This window comes from Epinephelus moara, chromosome 20 (assembly GCF_006386435.1).
Source record: "Epinephelus moara isolate mb chromosome 20, YSFRI_EMoa_1.0, whole genome shotgun sequence".
Lineage (NCBI taxonomy): Eukaryota > Metazoa > Chordata > Actinopteri > Perciformes > Serranidae > Epinephelus > Epinephelus moara.
In genome coordinates this window covers 8,356,869-8,375,375 of record NC_065525.1, presented here as the reverse complement: position 1 = coordinate 8,375,375, position 18,507 = coordinate 8,356,869, and the positions used below count along the sequence as shown (strand labels likewise).

Sequence of the window (18,507 nt, the reverse complement as noted above, 5' to 3'; positions counted from 1 at the left end):
CTGCAAACAGCTCCAAACCTGCCATGTTCAAAACGTCTCATTCTCAACTTGCCGGTACATGTCCAGTGTGGTGGGTGGTCGCAGCCCATTCATGAATGGGGGCTGATAGTCGGTGCTGTCGTCCCTGCACAGACCCTGATGAGCTGAGCGCCGCAGAACCTGTGAGCATCTGATGATGGAGGGAACAGAACTGCAGCCTGCCAATACATGTTTACTAAACTTCCCAAAGTTCCCGCTGTGGATCATAGAGCATGTCTGGGCTCACAAGATAATGGATATACAGGAAGGTCGGTTTCATTAATTATTATCCAAGTTACTTGACAGTTTTGTTGCATTATCACTGTATTTGATACAGTAATGCAGCAAGGATGGAAAGTATTTTAAATATACATTTGTTATTTCATGCTACTTGTACACGTACCTCAGGAAAATACTTCTACTGCACTGCATATTTATGACAAGATATTAGCTTTTCAGATTAAGCTTTCACATGATTTTACTATGAAAATTACAGAAAGGTTTAAGTCATTTAATGTTTCACAAAAAAGATGAGAGGAAAGTCACCAATACACCAGTATAAACAATCTCATAATGTAATATATAATAACATTTAAGTGTAATGAAAACAGCATAGTATCGTGATATTTTATGAGGCATTATTGTATTAATACACTGACTCCAGGTGTTATTTTTTTTATTATATAAATTATTAGTATTGCAAATGCAAATTTGGTAGCCTACTAGAATAATAAAATCAATTTCTTTTTCAGTCTGCTGGATACATTTTGCTGGAATAAAAATGATTCCAGTGAGAGATGTTATCTAAGTGGATGCTGACAAATTTTTCCTTGGGGGACACAATTTTAGGTTAAAAAAAGATAATAATCGCAACATATTGCAATAAGCTGTATGTTATTGCAAAAATAAGCATATTACCAAAGGTTTAAAATTACAATTATATTGTACTGTGACGAAAGTATCATGATAATATTGTATCGTGGGGCCTTTGGTGATTCGCGCCCCTATAAACATTCCAGTCAGCTGGATATGGTGGAATATGAAGTGAGTAGACTTCACCTATGATCATCAACAGAACAGTAAACAGAGGCTTCTGCATTTATACTGAAATATACTCGGATTTTTCCCTTCACATTAGACCACGTCTTCATATCAGATACTTTATGTTGTTACTAAATTGTTATACAGGTGATGTCTATGGATGGATTATTGAATGGGGCTATGGGGCACAAGCCCAGGGGCCCAGAGTGTCACTGGGGGACCCATGACCTTCACCTGCCACTCAAATGAACACTTTCTGACAAGGAAGAGACTCAAAATGACCGCAAAGAGACACAAAAAGACCACAGGGCCATGCAAAGGAACTGCAGAGTGACACAAAATAACTGCACACAGAGACAAATTTACAACCACAGAAAAAGATCACAGACATAAACCCACAAAAAGATGCAAAATGACTACAACGACACGCAAGACAATAACAAAAAGAGGCAAAACCACCACAAAGTCTGTAGACCTTCTTATAAAGAGGTTGCACTACAGGGCTGCTACGAAATCACTTCTTTATGCTGCCTTTGCATTTTTACATAGCATCAAAAATTACGTGACAGCAGACAAGGTGACATAGAGGACAAATACATTACACCAAGTGGAGTACAAACAGTGGACATACAGTACAAACAACAACAGAAAACAACATAAAGTAACAATGATATGTATATAGGCAGGGGTGTGTGTGTGTGTGTGTGAAAAACAGATGGTATGGTATTTTTATGTCCAATATGGTATAGATAATATAAGCAGGCAGCGAAAGGACCCCCCCCCCCCCCTTTTTTCCCCTTGATTAATTTTTGTTTAATTCTATTTGATTTGATTTTAACTTAGGGGCGATCGTACCTTGGTCCGCAACCAAACCCAGAGGTGGCTGCTGCCCCGTTGCAGATCTGACCTCCTGTGCCTCTTCCTGGTCTGGGCAACTCCCAGACCCTTGGGAGGTTGTCTGCCTGCTGAGGAGTGGCTTTTTTTTTTTTTTTTTTTTTTTGAGAGAGAGGGAGAGAGGTAGGGCCCAACCTCCCCGCGTCCCGCCACGCCCCAAGAGAACCAGGCATGGAGTCAACCAATCCAGTCCGGCCCCACTCCCCCGCCTTTATTTTATTATAATAATGTCATTATCATGATTATTGTTAGGAAATACAAATAAATAAATAAAGTAAGAAACTACAGTTATGTTGATGATTTGATAATAATAACAATGATAACAACAACAATAATAACAATAATAATAATCATAACAATCATAATCATGATCATAATCATAATATTCACAATCACAAGCATATTTATAATAATAATAATGATAAAAATATAATCACAATCATTGTAATAATAATCACAATCATAATCAATAATAATAATAATAACGATATAGTAAGAATTCTAAGTGAGTGTAAATGAGAAGAATGGGGAGAAAGAAAAAAATAAAAAGAGAAAGAAAGAAAGAAAGAAAGAAAGAAAGAAAGAAAGAGGAAGTAAAAAAGAAATACAGAAAATGAGTGTTTTATGGGCTTGTGGAGATGTGGAGATGTGCGTGGGCTGTTCTGATGTGCTTCTGATGTAGGATGGTATCAACTGAGAAGAGTGAGAAATGGGTTCCAAGTTTCATTAAAGGCCGACATATTACTTTTGTTAGAGGCTGCCATTTTCTTTATTGAGATGAATTCTGTAAGAAGGTTGGTCCAGTGGTTCATGTGTAAAGATTGTTTTGATTTAGAACTGTTTTCTTGGCGATAGTTAGAGATATGAGCAGCAGGTTTCTGTATTTGGATGGGAGGTTGGTTTCTGTGATATCTCCGAGCAGGCAGAGGGATGGAGATGGTGGGATTCTGCAACTCAATATGCAAGAAAGTTTTTTTGTGACTGCTACCCAAAAGGAGTGAACTGGTTGGCATGTCCAGGTTGTAATCGTCGGTGCTCCCCAGTGTGCATTGTGAACAGGTGTCTGTGTTAGTTAAGCCCATTTTTAGCATTTTGTGTTGTGTGATGTGAATCCTATGTAGTGTCTTATACTGAATAAGTTGTAAGTTTGTGTTATTTGTCATAGAGAAGCTATTTGTACAGATTTGTGTCCAGAAGTCAGGGTTGGGAGAAATAGCCAGATCATTTTCCCATTTTGCGGTCGGGAGTGTTGTGGATTCATCTGAGTTGGATAGAAGTTTATAGAGCTTTGAGATTATTTTTTTTGAGTCTGTGATTTTCTTGATTTCTTTGCCTAGTTTGAAGGGTTCGAGGGGGTTGTTGGTTATATTAATCTTAGATTTGATTATGGATTTAAGTTGCTGATATTGGAAGAGCTGATTTCTCCCAACCCCGTACCTCTGGACTAATGTATTGAAAGTTATGAATTGGTTATTTTCAAAAAGATGATGAAGGTGAGTGATTCCTTTGTTTTGCCATGTGGGAAAGTGAGTGGGAGTGTTGCCAGAAAGGAAATCAGGGTTGTGCCAAATTGGGTGTTAGTGATGAACTTGTGACTCTACTGGCTTTCCACCAGGCTGTCAGAGTTGTCGAGATTACTGTATTTTTGAAGAGGTTGAGCTTTTTAATTGATTGGGGTAGGAACGGTAGGTCTGTGATTGAGATGTTTTTGCATTGGGATTGTTCTAAATCTATCCATGAGTTATTGTATTTGGGTTGTTGAATCCGTTTGATTAGGTACTGTAATTGATTTGCTAGAAAGTATAGTGGGAAGTTTGGTGTCTCAAGGCCGCCTTGGGATTTTTTCTTCTGTAAAGTTGAGAGTGAGATTTTTTTTTTTTTTTTTTTTTGTCCAATAGAACTGGTTGATTGAGGAGTTGAGAGATTGAAACCATTTGTCTGCTGGGGTAGTGGGAAGCATAGAAAAGAGATAGAGAGATTTTCATTTTAACTGTTGCGATTGATCCTATTAGTGAGAGTGGGAGATTTATCCATTGTTTCAGGTCGTCCTGTATTTTTTTTTAGCAGTGGAGTATAATTGAGGTTAAATAACTCTGACAGCCTGGAGGAAATATTGATACCCAAATACTTAATGTTTCCGATGTGAAAGGGGAGGAGTGGGTCTTGAGTTGCAGAATCCCAAGCGGTTTCAGACAGGGGGAATATGATTGATTTGTTTCAGTTAATTGTGTAGGTGGAAATCGCGGAGAAGTTGCTGATTAGATTGAAAGTTTCTTTTAATGATTTGTAGGGGTCTTGTAAAAACAATAATATATTGTCTGTATACAAACTGATTTTATGTTGTGAATGGCTGTTTTGAATTCCTTTAATGTTCTTACTTTGTCGTATTGCTGCGGCGAGGGGTTCAATGAAGATGGCAAATAATGAAGGTGAGAATGGGCATCCTTGTCTGGTTCCTCTGTGCAGTGTGAAACCCCGTGATGTGATATTGTTTGTGGTTATTGTGGCCATAGGTGAAGTGTAAAGAATTTTGATCCAGTGGATGAACGACTCTCCAAAGCCGAGTTTGTGAAGAGTGTTGAATAGAAATTACCAGTTTACTTTATCAAATGCTTTTTCTGCGTCTAATGATACAATTATAGTTTTGTTTTTTGTTTGCTGTGTTAGATTGTGTGATTTTAGACAACATGCCGGCATCACGGAATCCAAAGAGGCATGATCATGATGATGTTACACAACAGCATCGGCCTCTTGTGTGACATTTAACATGTGCGTCTGCAGTGCTTTTTGAACAATTACAATGTCATTACATGGAAATAATAATCATTTACTGTCCCTGTAACATGGCAGCTGATCTTGTCCCCTGCTCAGAGAGTAAGGAGTTCCCAGACCTCATTGTCTCCCCAGTTTGCGGACATTTTCTGCTACTGTTCTTCTTCTTTGAGATAGCTGCTAACTGCTAACAGCTATTTTTAAAACTCTCCCACGATGGGTTGCATGTCTAACACATCGTCAAATTGTCACACCCCTGCTGCCCATGATGCCATCCTGCCAGTTGTCCCTTTTATACTGATGTCATTTTGGCACCGTTACTACCTCCAATGTCAGCTCAAGGGCGAGGCAACTCTGGGTTGGAGAATACTTGAACCTGCTACTTCTACTTCACTACATTTCAGAGTGAAATATTGTACATTTAACTCATTACTTCACATGTTAATAATTTACAAACAAATCATGTGATCACTGTCTAAGTTATGATTCACAGTTATACATTAAACTACCCATAAGTATATGACAGTTTTATTAGCTCCAACTTTACAAGCTCCAACATACAACAGGATGCTTACAAGTCAATCCATCAGTAATAATAATAATCCATTAATTTATATTATTACATAACACCCTGTGAAGGGCTATTCTGCAAAATGAGCACTTTTACTTTGATACTTAAAGTGCATGTTATTGCTAATACTACCATATCTTTATTTAAGAAAAAATGGACAACAGGTCTGTTAACACCTTATTTTTGGTGAAGAACATGCAAACCATTGACAACAAACCTGAACCTAGCTGCACTTTAACACATACCTCAGCTGAAATGAAGAACCTTTTAGGCCAGTCGACATCGTAGATGACTCTTTCGAAATTGACAGTTGCATTGAAAGTAAATCAGAGGAGTATTTGACATGTTTCATCGTGTCTGTTCTTCACAGTAGTGGACCCTTCCAGTTGGCCAGACGTGGACTCCCAGCCTCTGAGCCTGAAAGATTCATGGAGGCTGCGTGTTGCCTCTGCCCAGGCATATTCCATCATGAAGAACAGGGATGTGGAGCACTTTGAGAGAGTGATTGGCTTTCTGGAAGCCACTTACAGACTTCTTCCCAGACTCGCGGCTCCAATCAAACACATGAAGATCATGTTTGGCCTTAAGACCATGGTATGGAGATGAGTGGCATTCATTCATTAGACAAGCATGTAAACCTGGTGTTGCTTCCATGTTCCAGTTGCAGCTGATGCTTGGTCGTATTTTTAAAGTTTACTTGTTTTAAAAATTTGAATTTCAGTTTCCTGCTCTCTGTTCATCTTCCTCTCTCTCTGTTGTTGTCTCTCCTTCCAGGTCATTATGTGGATGCTCAGGGAGGGCCGGGGAATGGTTGATACTGTGTTAAAAATCAGTCAGTTCTTCCCAAGTAAACTGCCTCAATACCAAGATCAATGTGTGAGTTTCCAAACTGGGAGCTATTGTTTGTGCTTATTGTTATATCTCTGAAACTGTAAAACTTGCTCTTACTCTGTTGATTTTAGTCGTGTGTGGTACAAGGTTGATATAGTGAACTACAACTATAAAAAAACTGAAACAAGGTGTGAAAAACATTGTCGTTAATTGAAAAAAACAAAAACAAAAAACAAACTTGACTTTAGAAAAGAACAACTAACTGAAACAATATTGTGTACCTACAAAACTGACAAATCATGTTTATTGAGACTGGGATGTCGACATGACTGTGAGTCCAGTGCCTTCACAAAGTGTTGTGTTTGTATTGTTATACCTATTCTACACTTCTTAAATGTTGCCCCTGACACTTATCCCCTGTATTGTAATTTAAATACATTTTATAAGCCACATAATAAAATAAGCATGTTATTCACAGCATTGTCCAGTTAATCATGGCAGGTCTGTGCCTAACTACAGCCTTTTGGAAAAGCGTATTGATTTGTAACAGATGTTTTGTGTCCCTTTTTTTGTTGGTTGGACAGAGCCAACATGAAATGTTCCTAATGAGGAAGAACCATTTGGACTTCAAGGCTCTGGCACAATCACTCGCTATGGACAAGGACAAACTTGAAGACTACATTAAGGTTAGTATACTTCACCACACTGTCTTATGAACACAGGAGTAAATGCCAGGATAAAGGATGCAAGAAACTAAACAGGTTTAAAATGACTTAAAGAGCCCAGTTTCATAGTTGACATGTTTACATTGAAGTTTTGTCAGTGCTTGGTGATATATAGCATCAGACAGCTGGACTAGAGGGGCAGAAGAAGATTTGAGAAGAAGAAGAAATGCATTTTCCCTTAAATGTCTAGTGCATAGGGTTAAGGGGGATTAATATTTACAGAAATGGAATATAAAAGTAATGACAATTTTGTTGTTGAATCGTTGTGTCTTTGTTACCTTAGAATGGGCCGTTTATATCTAGGCTACATACAGAGTTTTGTTCTACAGTAGTCCAGAACAGACAAATCAAACACTGGCTCTAGATAGGGGTCATACAGGATTTTGTGTTTTCACGTTGGCCACCCTAGTTCTCTGACACGCTTGGTATGAGAGCTACTGTAAATGTTAGCTGTTGTCAGGCGGTGGCAACCACAGTTCTGCTTGGTTAAGAAATGGGCAAAGAGCTTATGGAGGTCACACTGAGTTACATTATAGTGTGTTCATGCTTTATTCAGTAAAAATGACTGTTGGGCAAAGGTCAATTATAACATTATTATGTTGTGTTCAAATGTAATCTTGTAAAATGTAGTTTGGGGTGAGAAACTTAATAATGCAGCTGTTTAAAGGAGATGGTGGTGATGTTTGCACAGCAACATAAAATACATAGTAGAGAGGGAATTATGAGCTGTTTAACTTCCTAAAACTAGCTCTAAGCAGCTTCTAATACATAATTAAAACAACTAATGCCAAGATTCTTTTAATCAAAGCAAATAAAAATACAAAAATGTATTTCATTATTGTTTAAATTGTTGCTTGCTTCCTTCTAATTAAGATTTGTATGTTGATGGTTTCATTAGGTTTTTAGATGCCTGGACTTTCACTCACACACTCACTCACTCACTCACTCACTCACTCACTCACTTTGCAAATTATTTGATAGCCGCAAAAAAACAAAACAAAAAACAATTGTATGAGGGCAAATAAAAATTTTCTTTGGGCAAGTTGGTATCTCTGACCCACTTTCTCAATTGTGAAAGTGGAAAAAAAAACAACCCATTAACGTTGAACCTTCATATTTTATTATTTTTGAATCTGCCAACCTTGATGACCAGAGGAAGAACAGCAGCTCTTAACTGTGCAACTAAAGGTCTTTAGCCTCCAGACGGACATCGATTCAGGGCCAAACATTTGTTTGATATGCATAAATGACCTTAACTGTGGCTTTAACAAATAAATGGTAGTTGGACCAATCAGAGCAGAGCTTAACAATGCTGTCTGATACTCCCACATGTGGAGCAAGCATGCCTCTGTGAAAAGGATACACACAATACAACGCATCAGAGGATGAATCAAATCGAATATAATAAATCACATAGGGATACAGGCAGACATTTAGAATAATACCTACATATTAGATTTAACCCATTTGAAGTTCAGTCAAATATATATATCATAAATCACATCCAGAAAAAAAATGTATCATGGAAACTAGTTCTGGTGTGGTTCTTAATTGTGCCTTTGACATGATATTTTTTAGAATTTTTTTTAAGAATTGAAGTCTAAATCCTCTTAATATTGTTTGTTTACACATAGATTTATCATGTTTATTCTGCTGTGATTGGTTGTGCACCCGGGTTATAAGAGTATGATGGCTTTGGTGTTTTCTTTCTCTCAGCCCTTAACTTTGCCATCCAGCAGGGGGCACTACAGATCCATATTTAAAACTAAACCCTGATGCATACTGATGTATCAGGGCTGTAGGTGTCCTCAGAACATCTGAGACATGGTGTCATGAGAAGTGAGAAATGCTTTGCATCATTGTTTCCTGTTGTGGCCAACCACACCTAATAAACCTAAACTTTGTGGGGAAACATGCTAGATCATTCTTCCTAAACTGTTTAGAGGGTGCTGGACTGGCATTAGAAACCTCTGGATGAGACAGATATTTAAATTCACTGGACAAACAGTAAACAAATAGAGAGCAACACTGCGGATAAAAATGTTTTCTTTTGAAACCCGCACCATGACTGTTTCATCTATCCCGTGCAGTAAATTAAATGAAACAAGCTCTGATTACACAAAATTGTGTGCAAGCCAGGTTATGTTTCTTTATGACAACTAACTTTCAGTTTACTTTCTAGATTTCTGAATGCATAATTAAACCCGAAGTACCAAACTACATGCAGAACGTCTGATCGAGGGTTTTATCCAGGTGACATGTTTAGTGTTTGCTGTCTTTCAGACTCAGATGGAGGAGCAGTATGGTGAACATTACGCCCAGAAAGTGGAAGACAGGCTGCTGCACTACCTACATGAGCTGGAGACTGTGTTACCAGGAGATACCTACATTGATAAGGTGTGTGTTCTAGTGTGTGCTTTAATGTGTGTTTGCTGTTTGTTGTCCAGTTTTGAAAGACTTACCTGAAACATTATTTTGGTAGATGAGATGTAGAATCTCTGACGGTGTTATAAGGTAAAATTTTGCACTCTATTTTATTATAAATGAAAACTTTATTTAGTAAGTAATGAGTAGTTTATCACTTAAAGGGAATTTGTCTTGGTGCATACAGTAAACATGATAAGAGGAAAGAAAAATAAAGGTACTGCAACTACAACGGTCAAGAACAAGGAATACACAAATAATGTGTTTGTCTCAATAGTTGAGTGCCCAAGGTACCCTTTTTTTTAGTTTTCATTCAGTGTTTCTCACCAAAACACACAGGGCTTCATTTTCCAGTATCTTCCAAGGTTGTTTTCATAAATTCGTTCGTAAGAGAGTTTCTAAGAAAAGTCTATGTCAGGATTCAAGATGTGTTCTTAAACCACAGAATTGTTTGCACATCTGTTCTTATAATGATGAATATCCTTGTTCTCCTATGTTAAACGCACGTCAGTTGATCCTAATTAGCTCTGGTAAACACCACAACAGTCCTCATAAAAGGGCATGAGATTGCAGGGCCATGTGCACACATAGAAACTAAAGAGGAAGTACAAGAAGTTGAGAGAATTAAGTCAAGAATGCCCAACTGAAAATCTAAAGAGGGTGGAGCTCCGCACTCCAAAAAAACAAACAAACAACTTCTGAGAGGGGGAGAGAAGGAGGTGGACGATGCATTGTTATTAATAACTTACTCAGAATGCTGCCTTGTCCCGTTTTTGTTGTGCCCCTCCGACCTGCCTGTGATATTTTCTAATATCATCAACCGCTAATTACTAGATGGCATGATTCACGTTAACATAACTGCTGTGAACTGAAGTGTTTGTGTAGTGTTTTAAAAGACCAGAATGTTTTTTGTAAAATAATCAAAATAATCATTAAAAAGTAATATAAATGATAAAAATATGTGTGCGTAGATTCTGTTCTTACCTATGAACAAATCCCAAATAAGAAAACATTGATGAGTGTCAGAATCGTCATGAAAACTGTGTAAGTAGGTTTTAAGAAGAAATTTCCTTTTAGTAATGGGTGGTGAGTGAGGCCCATAGTGTTTAGTCTTGAGGCCTGTTCATCAACTTGAATTGCCTCTGATATCGTTATAGGAATTTCTCACTGACTGCATTTTGCCATATACAAATGTGTGAACTAGATACTGAAGAAACAAAGTCCTGAGACTGAGGAGGAGAAGCTACTGTTGGAAGTAATTACCTCTGACTCCACAAACATTGCAACAACTCTGAAGAATCTGCTGCACTGTGGTAAGAAACGCCTCCTAAAATACAAATGTTAAACTCACTGCATAAGTGCATGGACAACAGGACAGCATCTCTTTGCTGTAAATCAGAATTGTACTTTTAGTACTTTTCCTGTTTTTACAGCATAGCAGTTTCATTCTCTTGTGTATTTAGTACTACATATGTGCACTAAGTACTGTAAAAATAATATAGAAAATACAAAAAATGATTGATCGGTGATGCAGGCCTGGCCTGATAATCACACTGGATTGCCATTTTGTGTCAGCTCATTTCATTTAGCCAGACAATATGTTAGTTGTCTTCTGTTTGGGAGAGGCAATTATTATCTCTGCCACATGTTAGCCTGCAGAAGATCATGCATTTGGTTATTTGCTTGTGGGAGTGTGTGTGTCTGTCTGCAGCTAATCTTGCAAACTACTTGACCAGTTAGCCTCATATTTTGTGTGCATATTTATGACTGTATGCTCAGGGACATACGAGTAGGAGGGAGGGAGTTCAAGTATCTTGGGGTTTTGTTCACGAGTGAGGGTAGAATGGAGCGTGAGATGGATCGGTGGGTTGGTGCGGCTTCTGCAGTGATGCGGGCGCTGCGCCAGTCCGTCGTGGTGAAGAGGGAGCTGAGCCAGAAAGCAAAGCTTTCAATTTACTGGTCCATCTACGTCCCAACCCTCACCTATGGTCATGAACTCTGGGTAGTGACTGAAAGAATGAAATCGCGGATACAAGCGGTGGAAATGAATTTCCTCCGTGGGGTGGCTGGGCTCAGCCTTAGAGATAGGGTGAGGAGCTCGGACATCTGGAGGGAGCTCGGACTACAGCCGCTGCTCCTTCGCGTCGAAAGGGGTCAGTTGAGGTGGCTTGGGCATCTGATCAGAATACCTCCTGGCTGCCTCCCGCTGGAGGTGTTCCGGGCACATACCACTGGTAGAAGGCCCCGGGGCAGACCCAGAACACGCTGGAGGGATTACATATCTCGTCTGGCCTGGGAACGCCTTGGGGTCCCCCAGGAGGAGCTGGAAAGTGTTGCTGGGGAGAGGGATGTCTGGGGTGCTTTGCTTGGCCTGCTGCCCCCGCGACCCGGCCCTGGATAAGCGGATGAAAATGGATGGATGGATGGATGGATGCTCAGGGACCTCTCGTGGTTGCTAATATTAAATGCCCATTTAACACAGTCTGTAACAGAAGACACTGCCACCCTTTCTTTTTTTTCCACTTTTGGCCATAAAACGCATAAATAGTAAGTACAGTAAAGTTCACTTAAAACTGACTCCACCGACACACATAAAAAAGCAAATGGGATAAGTTAACCATCAGGGCTTTCTGTCAGAGAGACCTTTCTGAAAAAAATGTTTTCATTTTAACCCAAACAATTATCTTTTTCATTAACTTCAGGAATATCTGGCTTAAAGCCCTTAAGGCAAACTTCCCCAAACAGCCATAAAGCACAGATTAACAACAAGATCATTCAACAAAAGTATAACATTCAGCTCAGTATTAACTGTAAAGCTTCAGAGACAAAACAATTGTTTTTTGATAGTGACCTGAAATTAGCTTAAGCATGTTTACATTGTGTAAATTAGCCTAGCGGCTAGCAGACATTTTTCCTGTACTCATAGTTTAACAAATTACATGTAACGTCATTATTATTATTACTCACCACTATCACTCGGTTATTTTTGCCTACATGCACATTTTTTCAGCTGAACATTGTTAAAACAGAGCAGCTGATGTTGCTGTAGTGAGAAGTTAGCGGAGTGAGACGCTCGTCCAGGCAGGTAACATTACGTAGTGTTTTATCTCTGTCAGTGTTTACATACGGCATGTGCTCTGACTGTTGATCCTTATTTTCCCCCAAATCCAAACTATTTCCACTCTGCTGATGTATTTCTGAGTAATTAAACGTTATCCTCATCCTCTTTCTCTTGGCTGCTTGTCATCTGCCTGCCACTGTTTGACAGTGACACAGACTAAAAAAAAAGCTAAGATAAAAGCCTATCCTAAAGATGGCGCTATAGATCGATGTTTTCACTTTGCATCGATGATAGTGGATCGTTGATCATTAAATCGATATATCTCGATCCAGATCGATGGATCGTTACACCCTTACTATGTAGGAAGATGATGTCCCCATTCATAATCTCTCACACTAAACTCTGATAAGATGTGCAAAAGCAGTGCAAAAGCCAGAGAACGGAAGAACACCTGACCTGTTTGAATCACTAAACAAATATCAGATGTGGGCGATGTTTCAGAGATCTGAAACAAATGACTAATGCAGCTCACGAGAGAACTGATAACACTCTACGTCATTGATACAATTATTTCTTAACTCACTGTTGTTCTCTGACAGCAAAACAATTTGAGACCAGTGCACATGAAAATTGTAATGATAAAAATGATGTAATAAAACCAATAAAAATAAAAGACAATAAAAAAAATAGCTAATAGGCAAGAAAAACATTTAAAAACAAGAATACGATAAAATACATAATTGAATAAATGTTATATTATGGCTATAAAACACTTTAATCAAAAGCCATAAAGTCTTTCCTCTCAACGTCTTGTTATATTTGTCCACTATCAGTTTGTACTCCACCAGACTGGGAACCATATGAATTTCTGCGAGCTCAGGTTTTATTTGCTCTGGCAGATGCGCCTGGTCCTCCTTCCGTTCACAGATTTCCAGCTGGCCGGTTGCGGGCTGGGCCAGTCACAGCTGTTTATCTAATGTGAGGAGAGTTTGATATAATGATTGACAAAGGAGCGCCACTTGTCACACAAAAAAGTCTCTCTGATACATAGCACAACGTACCAGGCTCACGAAACTGAGATCAAACTGTCAAACTAGGCAGCGCTGATCAAATAATGAATGAAGAATCTGTTAGTGCATGGCTTATTTCCCGCCTTAAATGTTTCCAGAAACCCATTTTTTCCTGGTTGAAACTGGACCAAGTACTGCCCCAACTTGCATGTGTTGCTCTGATTGGTTGTAAGTCTACAAAATTGTGTTAAAGTCGATTTTTTTATTCCATGCGTTCTTCTTCCTCATCAAAACGTGGTGCTTACATGACCTCAAGTGATGACAGTTTGATCTGATGTTAAGGTGTGTTATTATAGTAGCAGCTAATGTAGCTTCGAGACGCTAACCCTAAGCAGAAGTGAGGAGCTACAGAGGTCTGATAAGCTCCTCTCTAACTCCACACCCCCAGATTTTTTCTTTTCAAACATGTGGTCTTCAGACCCAACCAACACTGACACATCAGCTAGGGCAATTTATCAGACAACTTTTTCCACATATGCAGTTGTTCTCCCAAGACCTGTAAACCAACTTTCCTTTTCAACAGAGTGCAAAATAAGAGGAAATTGTGCCTAAACTATAGCCCTTTTTACACAGAGATCATGCTGTAGAGACAGTACAACGTCCCTTCTTAATGCTGCCTTAATGCACCCCATTTATACACAGAACCAAACAACTACGGCATCATATCAGCATATCAGCACACAACAACGTCGGCCTCGAGTGTGAGATTCAACAAACGCATCGGCAGAACTTTCTAAACGATAAGAGTGGCATTAACATGACAATAACAATCATTTACCATCCCTGTTGTATGGCGTGAAATTCCCACCTTGAAGAGGCAGTTTAAAAGGGGCTTTTGTGTGTTCTTATATGTTGCACTTTATCTTTGCATGGCAACAAAAGATTGTGTTTACATTTAGCCAACAATGTATTTATTCTTTTGGTGATAATAGCACATTTGTTAATCAAAATGCAATGCCTGTGCGTTCCTTTAGATGTTGCATCATGTCGTCCGAGGAGTATTTCTCAGTCATCAGCACGTGGAAAGAATGAAATGGAAAACTCTCTACTCTCAATGGATGATCTGCATAGCAGTTCTTCAAAAGCTCTCCTCAAGTCAGTGGAAGCTGAGACTCCCCCACAGATTCAGCCAGAGGTTTTTCAGGAAGGAGGAGAGGCTGACCAAAATGTATCCAAAGACTTCTCTCTTATACAGGAGAATGACAGTAAATCAGATGTTAGCAGACATCAACAAACTGAGGAGGATGGCGAGGTGGTCAAGAGGGTGGATGAAGAGAGCAGTGACAAGGAAAAGGAGGGAACCAGTCAGAGAAGCAGTGATTGTACTCAAGAAGCTGCCTCCTCCCTTCAGTTCTGCTCCAAACACCAGCGATGGGTGAGGAGCATCCTGCAGGAGTGTCCTGACGAGTGCTCAGAGGAGCTGCTGCTTCAGGCCAATGTTTCTTCTTCTCCCCTACTGTTCCAGTCGTCCTCATCCACCACTTCATCGCAGGACCGCACTCCCTCTGACCTCATCCCATCTCCCCCTGACCAACAGCATCCACCTTCACAGACCTCCACCCTTCCTCAGTCAGCAGCCCGCACATGTGAACAAGCAAACCCTGAAGATGAGCAGATCTCTGGAACAGCAAGTGGTATGTCTCAAACAAAACTTCTACCACAACCCTCTTTGTCCAGAGACGCTCTTCTGCCTGCCCTGTTGTCGCCGGTGGTCCGACTGATAGACATTGCCTCCATCAGAGGGGTCTGCCCTACCTTTGAACCCCATCGAGCATCTCTAAGACACTTCACCAGGTCTAGTAAAAAACAGGCAGCATCCGCTTCCAGTCCTCAGGTACGACACTCTCCACACCACCATACCTCAGGGAACAATGCCATACCTCAAACAATAAAAGACTCTACCTTCAACCCACCAGACACTGTGGTCTTGACAAAACCTCAGAACACAACATACAAAGTACAAACAGCTCCTGTATTCCAGGATGCATCTACCTCTACCAGCTTTCAACCTCCAACTAGCAAGTCTCGGTCCGAACTTTCAAGAAAGTTCAGAAGGGCTTGCACTTCCACAAGACATTCACAGGTTCTTGACGATTTCAGTCAAAACCCTTTACCTGAGCAGTTCGAAAAGGCCCTTACTAACTTTTGGACAAGTTGCCCGCCCTTAACCAACTTCAATGTCTCTGGGCCTCCTATACAAGATGTTTCTACCTCTATGTCTCATTCAGAGACTCTATCCTCAGTCTGTGCTGCTACTGACATGCCTTTATCTACTGAATCATCTAGACAGGTTGTCCCTCAAAACTCCAGCAATCCTTATCCTCATACACACAACATAAGTCCTTTTCAACCATGCTCCACTGTCGTCACTACTACGTCCAGCTCCAGTTGTCCTTCTGTCAGGTCTGAGACCAGCAGAGCCCAAAGAGTCCAGCTGAGGTTATCACTGCCAAGTCAGGCTGTGCTGCTGCAATCCAATGTGCTACAGCCCTTTGTGACTATTATCAGACTGAGTGCTCAGGAGTGTCACAGAGTGACAAAGTGGAGATCTTCCATCAGGCATGTAGAATCTGTGGTACAAAGCAGCAGTGATGACAATGATGAGGACAGGCGGGAGGTGGAGGAAGAAGCTGCAGATTCTTCTTTCGACTGGAACACTCTTTTCTCCAGTCACTCTTCAAGCAGTGACAGCGAGGACTCGCTTGTTTGCGACCCTGATTACAAACCTCGCATTAACAAGAAAAGACTGCTGTTAGAGTATGAGGCTGCAAGGACTTTCAGTCATAAATGAGAACCTTTGAACATACAGACTATAGCCTGTCTTGTACTGGCTTTTTGACACCATTACTTAAAATGATATTTGGAGTTGCGGAATTAGGTAGTGATATATTCGCAAAGAGTACACTTTGCAACAAAAACACTAAAATACACAGAAAGACGGACATTTTACAGTCTGAAAATCAACTTGTCAGGGTTCTCTGGTGGATTAACATCATTATGGTGACACTCAGTTTCACATTTCTGTACTGCAAGTCCTTGTTACTTATTGTAATATATACATCTGCAATACAATGACACTGGATGATATACTGCATCTGACATCAAGTCTGAGGTTACTGTTACTTTGTTCGACTTACCTCTTGAACAATTGTTGAATCGAGTGGGACTCAAGATACAGGCAAACTGACATTTTGAAATGAAGACTTGAATGTGCAATTTTTAAGGCTGCAATGATAAACATATTAATGTGAACAACAGGTCAAATGACTGTGTGTAATGTGAAAGGGGTCGCTTGTACTGGTGAATCCACAGAGAATTATGACCCAACTCTGCATTTCCCCTCAGCTCTGTGGAGTGTTTTAGCATCTTTGGATTTATTTAGTTTAACCACAATCAACCTTGTTTCAAAGTTAGTTACTAGCAGGTGAAGAAGGTGGAGCCTGTAGCAGCCAACAAGACATATTTTTCTCAGAGGTAGGTGTTGTCTAAAGTAGAGCTAAATGGAGAGTGACACAAATAGGTGGACATAAATGCAACCTCAAATGAATCCTAATGTTGCTCTGTGTTCGTTGGTTGTGTAAAGAGAGGACAGATGGTTAACAAGTTAGCCATATAAACTCTACAAGGCCATGATATGTCAAGCAAAAGATGGATAATGTTCAGCTTCTGTGTCCCCAAAGTAGCCAAAAAAACTGCAGCTTTAAATAATCTTATTAACACTTTTAAAAGACTGCTATTCAGTAAGTTTCAAATGACATATATAACCTTAGACCTCTAGTTTCCACCTTTAATTGAAGGGTGGTGACTGCACTATCAAACAAATATACATTAATTAATTTAATTTTTAATACTTTATTAATCTCCTGAGGGGAAATTAAATTTTTTCACTCCGTTGTCATTAACACACAGGTCCGAAAGACACACACATGCACAAACAGGACCTATACATGCACAAAGTGGAGAGATGTCAGAGTGAGGGGGCTGCCTTGGTCAGGCGCCCCGAGCGGTTGGGGGGGTTCGGGGCCTTGCTCAAGGGCACCTCAGCAGTGCCCAGGAGGTGAACTGGCACCTCTCCAGCCACCAGTCCAGGCTCCATATTTGGTCCGGACGGGGACTCGAACAGGCGACCCTCCAGTTCCCAACCCAACTCCCTATGGACTGAGCTACTGCTATATTACTGCGTGATATAGAGCGAGAACTAAACCATCTTGTGTCTCTTCTCAGTTTTTATTGTAGCATTTCCTCTTGCAGGGGTCTCTTGAATGTTTGGGTATTTTGTATCTACATAAAATGGTTTCTCAGTGTTTGCTTGGTGATACATCAATAAATAACCCAATGGGGTTCTCAACAGAGCCTTGTGATGTGTTTTTGTTACTCAGTTCAACACTTTGGTCCAGACTCTATCTCTGCACCTGTTGAATGGATTGTCATGAAATTTGTGTAATGTAATGAATGTAATGATAATCCTAGCGGATCAAAATTTTCACTTAAGCAAGTGAAATATCTCAAAATCTACTAGATGCCATTTTGTACAGTCATGATTCCAGGATGATGTATCCTAACGATTTTGGTGATCCCCTGACTTTTCCACTAGCACCACCATGAGGTTTATATTTGCGGTTCTGAGTACAATGTCTCGACAACTATGAGATGAATTACCATAAAATTTGAAGCTTTCATTGATTAGGCTGCGTTCAGACAGACTTACTTGTCCAATACTTTGGTTTAAGACCTGCAAAACTAACGACATTCCCATCAGGCTCAGCTGTATTGTTTGTTTAGTTCTAATCAGCAAATTTAGCATGTAAACATGCTGGGCTAACATGGTAAACCTTACCTGCTAAACATCTGCATTTTAGCATTGTCATTGGCAGCATGTTAGCATGCTGAAGTTAGCATTTAGCTCACAGCACCAGTGTGCCTCAGTGCAGCCTCATCTGCCCAGTCCCCTAAAAAAAATGTTTGCATTGTACGCTCCTTGAAACCACAAATACATTATATTTGCATGATTCATACATAGCATATCAATATTTCTAAAGTGATGTAGTACATGGGCAGACTTTATCATCTAGAGGTGGAGGAGATGTGTGGAGTTAGATT

At 39.9% G+C, this 18,507-nt stretch overlaps 1 protein-coding gene across 3 annotated transcripts; it reads left to right on the top strand.

Moving 5' to 3' along the window:
• The first annotated feature begins 9 nt into the window (after window positions 1–9).
• Window positions 10–17,756, top strand: LOC126408121 (uncharacterized). 3 transcript variants are annotated; one of them, XM_050073500.1, is made up of 8 exons: window positions 10–287; window positions 5,667–5,890; window positions 6,071–6,172; window positions 6,712–6,813; window positions 9,136–9,249; window positions 10,481–10,589; window positions 14,382–15,241; window positions 17,317–17,756. In XM_050073500.1, the coding sequence occupies exons 1-8, from the start codon at window positions 173–175 to the stop codon at window positions 17,590–17,592; spliced, it is 1,902 nt and encodes a 633-aa protein (XP_049929457.1). In that variant the 5' UTR covers window positions 10–172; the 3' UTR covers window positions 17,593–17,756. The 3 variants fall into 3 exon arrangements, with proteins under 3 accessions (XP_049929457.1, XP_049929456.1, XP_049929455.1); XM_050073499.1 differs by having other exon boundaries at window positions 5,670–5,890; window positions 14,382–17,455; XM_050073498.1 differs by having other exon boundaries at window positions 14,382–17,455.
• Window positions 17,757–18,507: the final 751 nt, after the last annotated feature.